The sequence below is a fragment of the Pteropus alecto genome, unplaced genomic scaffold (genome assembly GCF_000325575.1).
Source record: "Pteropus alecto unplaced genomic scaffold, ASM32557v1 scaffold312, whole genome shotgun sequence".
NCBI classification, from domain to species: Eukaryota; Metazoa; Chordata; class Mammalia; order Chiroptera; family Pteropodidae; genus Pteropus; species Pteropus alecto.
Window position 1 is genome coordinate 3,814,784 of NW_006433948.1, and position 6,253 is coordinate 3,821,036.

Consider the following 6,253-nt stretch of genomic DNA (forward strand, 5'->3'; position numbering starts at 1 on the left):
TAAACACCTAATCTGGCCATTTACTATCATTATCAAGTATTATGCACTGTGCATAATTGTTTGTGCTATACTTTTATACGACTGGCAGCACTATATACCTAGTCTCTAAATCATGGCATTATCTTGATTCATCTCTCAGATCTAGTTAGCCAACACCTGAGTTGGCAGGTATTATTTAAAATGAGTCTTGAATCCTTGTTTTCCACTCTATTTTTACTACCACCAATCCAGTGTATCTTCTCATCACCTCATACCAGGGTTAGTTTCCTTGATATTGGATTCTCCTCACTACAATGCATACTGTCACCAAACCAATATTCTCTAAACGTTGCTTTCATCATGTCGCTCCTTGCTCAAAACTTTTTGATAGTTTTAGACTTCTGAGAAAACCTGATTTAAATATCTCTGCTTATTTTGAAGGTTTTCATAATCTGATCTCCCCTTACTTACTCAATTTTGTTGATAACTACACTGTAACATGCAAGGCCCGCTCTATTCAGACTGGCCTTTTCTCTGTCCACTCAGAAGACAAGCTCGACCCTATCTCTAGGTCTCACTCGTGGTATTTTTTCCCTCAGCTGAGTACCTTTCCTTCTTCCCCACTCCCATATGGATGCTACTCATCCCCAAAACCTGAATAAATCCCTCCTAGGTCAAGAAATGTTCTTTGACAACTTGATCACCTTCACTGGAAAATACTAATCTAATGGTTTAGTGCTTCTTTATCTATGTCTTGAACTGTTTTCTATTTTTTTTGTGTGTGTGTATTGGCTTTGACTCTCCAATTAGACTTGACACTTTCTAAAGACAATTCAGGGAACACAGTAGTTATTAAATGAGCACTTGTTAATTGTCTTAAATGAAGAAGAAAGACAACAAGAAAGACTAACCTACTTCTTCAACTCCTGTGCTTTTGAAGCACTTTAGAGATGCGAACAAAATCTCAAACAGTCTGTCTGGACTTTGAGTGATTTATGGCAAAGTATTCTTCTCTAATGAAAGGGAATCCTGTGTACTTTGGCAGTCCACACAGGCTTTTGGAAGTGACAGCAGAGATACAGAAAGGAAGCAGGGCTTCAGTATTGGCTGGAGTCCTCCAGGAAGTGAGAACAACAAAGCCTTTCACCCAGTTTCAACTAAGTAATGTCAGGAAGTCCGGCCAATAAAGGAAAGATAAACTGAAAGTCTTTTCACTTTCCCTGCTACATTTTACTGCTTTACTTACAGAAGCCTTGGAAGGAGTCTGGGGATTTATCTATAAAATCTTGATGCTCTGCTGGTATAAGACAGATGCACAAGGTACTATGACTGTCTTTAAAATGAACTGTGTTAATAAAGTTTCTGCCAATTGATCTAGAAACCAATTATCTGAAGTAGCCTCCAACTACGTTATTCCAACTACATTCTTTGAATTATAGCTCGCAAACCACTTGACATATTCTTGTGCATTAGTTTATCTGTCACATATTTATTCTAAAACATAAGCTCCATGAGAGTAGAAATCTCATGTTCATATATGCCCAGGGCTTAGAAAAGCAGCTGACACTAAGCAGAGGCTAATAAATAACTACTGAGAGCATAAATGATACGTAGCTCTCCAGTGAGTCTAAGAGTTTGAAGGCCTAACAACATGCCTTACTCCAAATACACATTCATCCCTTGCCTCCAGCGACCTTACCAAGCATGGTGTGAGAGATGGGGAAGGTGATGGTGGGCTGGCCTGTCATCCTCCAGCGGCTACAGAGGTAGGAGAGGTCTGTTCTGAGCATTTCCACGATCATCTTGTTGTCTAGAGCCAGGTAGAACTGTTGCTGGTCTATAAACTGAGAAAAATAAAAGGAACAGCTCAGAATAATTAACTCACAACTATAAAATAATATTTTAAAGTAATCACATAGTCACAAGGATATATAACATGTCACAAAGGCAGTATTACCTCCAAACGTAATGCCTAATTCTTTCCAAAGTCTCTGGTGGTTTATTGGTACGCATGATAATTTTTTGAGATTTTTACAGTGTGTTATAGTTTACAAAGTGTTTTCAAGTACATAAGTTTATTTAATTCCGTAACAACCCAGTTAGGGCTTTTCTTCTTTTCATACATAAAAATTAAGGTCAAGAGACATTAAGTGGATTAGCCAAATTGTATGGCTAGCAAGCGGTGAGGTCAGAAAGAGAATGTATGGTCTATTCTTTTGTCTAGCCCTCAGCTGCACTATTTTGGATGTAAGATGACAAGTGGAGAGCTTAAGCTTTCTTTCCAGAAAACAGTTTCTCCTCCCCACACACACATAACAGGGCTGGCTACTGTAACGTGGCTAATAAAGGTCAAGCCAACAATGTGAACCATCACGGTTAAAGCAGCACAGGCATTTGTGTTTGGAAGAGGACATGTAAGCTCTTCAAGGCCCCTCCCCTGAACAAAGAGAACACATAATTCGGTAGCCGAATAAAAAAGACTATTTTGTTTATAAAGGATAAATAGAAATACAGTCTTATTTTTAAATCTTGAAAGGAGTACTTTTTAGAGTACTGAAACATTGGCAAAATTCCTAGTCACTACTTTTGCAACACCCAGGATTACCCTCAGTAGCCGCAATCACTCGGCATAGCTCTAGCTGCAAATTCAATTCAGTCCAGCTCAGCGAGTATTTACAGAGCAACTTAATATTTGCAAGGCCCGGGGAACTCCAACTTGTCCCAACTCCAGTAAATGCTTGATTTCTCTAGTGTTTCTCTTTGATTTTCACGCATCTCAATGCACAGTAAAGCTGATTCCACCCACCTGTGGCGTGAAGGTAAAGGTAGTTTTCCGAATGTCATAGAGTTTTGAAGTTCCAAGGACCCCCATGTGTCTGTAGGGCCGTCCACTGAGTTTCATTCTGCTGTTGCATCCTGAGACAGAATTGAGAAATGGTCAAGATATTTTTAGTGTGCAAATCCAATCAGCGAATATTTTTTATTAGTTTACAGTTCCTGATTGAACAAACTTGAGTTCTATGTTTCAGTTAGGGTTGATGTCATGTTCAGGGACATACGAAGCATTATGAGACTATTAAGAACTTCGCCCTCTTATAAAGAAGCCACATCATCTACATGTGAGACAAGAAAGCACATAAAATTAATAGTCTATGAATGATGGAATTCTATTACCAAAATTCGAACACTGAATTTCCTTAAAGCCCATAAAAATGCAAATGGTACACTGATTTTCAAACTTATCAGTGTAAACTATGCCTCAACAAAGCTGAATAAAACCTCATAGAGGCTTAAAGATGGAACACTAAACCGAAAAACAGAAATGAGTGTATCTTAATATCCTCCAGCAGCAGAGTCCTGAAACATTTTTATTCAATGGAACAATTCATTTTATCCAAGTAAGTCAAAATATTTCAATATTCTTGTGTCTGACATTTTGTGGGACGTGATACACTAAAATTCATGTGGCAGAGCAACATTTTTCAAAACTTTAGGAAGGGGGAAGACACACTGTCAACTACAAAAGGCATAATTTTAATAAAATTTAAGTAGAATATGTACACATTGTGTCTAAATATCGTGTACGTATATGTTTGAATGCACACTCATACACAGACTCTACCTGCTTTCCTCCAGTACAAAATATCTTTTTAGTTTAGCATTCTGAAATCTTAATCTATCTGATAATTGAGGTCTCAGTTGGATTTTTGTCTTTCAAAAGGCAAATTATTATATCAATACCTGTTACAATGAGGAAATAGACCTTTTACTCATATGTAGATTAAAAATTTACATTTCCTGTTCTGTTAACTGCCTGTTAGTTCCTTTGGCTGTTTTTCTTTTGTGCTGTCTCTCTCTTGCCTTTTAAGGAGTTCCTGTTCCTTAGGGATATTAATCCTTTGTCACATATACTGCAAATAATTTTTAGCTATGGTTTATCCTGTAGGTTCGTTTGTTTTTTCCATTCCAAAGAGTTTTACTAAAAAGAGTGTTTTCCCTTTATCCTACGAGACCTTTACACAAGCCGTACACCTTGAATCTGAACCGATTTTCTGGAAACCAGTATTACATTTTATTAGAAGAAACTGGGGTCTGGATTACAGGTGACCATTTACAGGCGTTCGACAAGTCCAAAGGAAAGAGAAACCAGCTCCAGCCTTCTGAACCTCTTTACCAGTGGCCTCTGCAGGGCTCCCTCACAGCCATCATTTCTCTATTTTCCTTTGCTGCTATTTTTGTAGTTTAGACGTTTGCGTGGTCTACCTTACCAAACAGGTTTAAAGTCACTCATTTCACGAACCGTATTTAAAGGCATAGCAGTTACTGTCACATATCGGATGCACCCTAATCAAATCTGAGTCAGCAGAGTCGTTCACTTGTCCCTTGCACGTGTGTCCTTCCTGACTTCTGGTTTCAGCTTTCTTTCGAATCTTCCTGTCACTCGTGTGTCTCCCCCCAGCTCATTTCATCACTCCTTCAAAATATTTCTTCTTCTTCTGATTTCTCTTAAGATTCCTACCTCTATTTCAGGAACAAATGTACCTTTTTTGCAACTCGATTATCTCTTACTAAGCCACTCAACTACTGTACATCTGTTTGTTATCTACAGTGTGGCAAAAAATAAAAACTATCAGAAGAGTAAAAGAGAGGTAATGAATAGGAAACAGGCAGTTTGGCACTGTTTTCTAACTGTCTGAATTGCAGACCAGCACCAGGAGCTTTCCTAGTTGGATCCGTGTGGGGGGACGATGGCACCTGCGTTGATTTTTCTGCACAGCCGCCTTTTACTGTTTGTTTTATTTGAAACAAAAATCAAGTTTCCTCACTCAAAATATAGGCATAGAATGCAAGTTGTAGACAGTCTCATACCACTCTTTTTCAGGAACAAATGTACCTTTTTTGCAACTCAATTACCGCTGCCTAAGCCATTGTCACTCAGCTACTCTGCATCTGGGTTTGTTATCTACAGTGGGGCAAAAAAAAAAAAAAAAACTCAAGAGAGTGAAAGAGAGGCAATTAATAGGAAATAGCCGGTTTGATTGGCATCGTTTTCTAACTGCCTGAATTACAAAACAGCACCAGGAGCTTTCCTAGTTGGATCGGTCTGGGGGGGATGATGGCAGCTGCATTGATTTTTCTCCATAGCTGCCTTTTACTGTTTCTGTTTTTATTTGAAAAAAAAATCAAGTTATCTGTACTCAAAATATAGGCATAGAATACAAGTTCTAGATATTCTCATACCAAAAGGGAGAACATTAAAGGAAAAAATTTATCAATGGCCCCATACAAGTTTGAAATCCACTGGGCAAATACCACTAGGTTTCAAGGAGTGGTAATAACACTTTGTGGCTCTGCCCTCTGAGCCCGAGACACCTCTCACTGGACCCAGGGGCCCTCCCTTGAAGTCGTCCTTCCTGTTTCTTGAAGGATAGTACTGGTCTGCAGCTGAGTGGTTTTATGAGCCTGCTTCCTGACTGCCCCACATCCTTCTTTTACCCTGTCCTCTGTTCGTTTCCACCCAAGTTGGCAGTGTTTCTACTAGTACAACATTCTCAACAACTTTGTGGATCTTACACGTACATCATGGGGGTTCAAGCCATTAAACAACAGGGTCCTCCCCAAGATCTTCCCCAGATAATCCCATCTTGATTCCTAGGGTTCTGCTGAGATGGCTGAGGGAGTCCATGAGACACTGGCCTAATCCCTTCACATAGACCTCTTGGGTTAACAAATACTCTGATCTTGTATTGTAATGTTTCTGAAGCACTAGCAAAAGGCTGTCCAGCCACATACCCTTGACCTTTATTACAGGGCATGCTTTTCTGACAGCAGATCTAATTTTATCATCTTTTCCAATCTGGATAGCCTGGTAATTTCGGCAAGTCTTGGTTCTTTTCCCCTTAACTGTTCTTCCCTCAATTTATCTCTTCCGTCTTGCATTTTACTATAAGCAGCAAAAGCAAAAGGTAATGATTTCAACACTTTGCTTCCAAATCGCGTCAGTTAAATATCCAAGTTCATCACATAGTTCTGTTTTCCACATAACTAAATGACACAATTCAGCAAAGCTGTCTGTTACTAAAAACAAGGATCCTTTTCAAGTTTCCAATAACTTGTTCTTTCTGAACTCTCACCAACAATGCCTTTATAAAATCCATATTTCTATCAAAAGTTTTTTAAAGGCATTCTAGACTTTTCTATCAAGTTCCTGTAGAGAGGAGGCAAGAGAACTAAAGGGTTAAATCAAGCTACATTCAGAGACTGCAATATGCTG

General features: G+C 38.9%; 1 protein-coding gene across 3 annotated transcripts in view; it reads right to left on the reverse strand.

The window, feature by feature from the left end:
• PHKA1 (phosphorylase kinase regulatory subunit alpha 1) overlaps positions 1-6,253 on the reverse strand; it is an 85,321-nt gene that overhangs the window by 40,119 nt on the left and 38,949 nt on the right. For all 3 annotated transcript variants that reach the window (XM_015586747.2, XM_006908551.3, XM_015586748.2), the window contains exons 15-16: positions 2,786-2,895; positions 1,679-1,823 (exon numbers count right to left, since the gene is read on the reverse strand). In XM_015586747.2, coding sequence (XP_015442233.1) covers positions 1,679-1,823; positions 2,786-2,895 — 255 coding nt within the window. The remainder of the gene's footprint in view (positions 1-1,678; positions 1,824-2,785; positions 2,896-6,253) is intronic.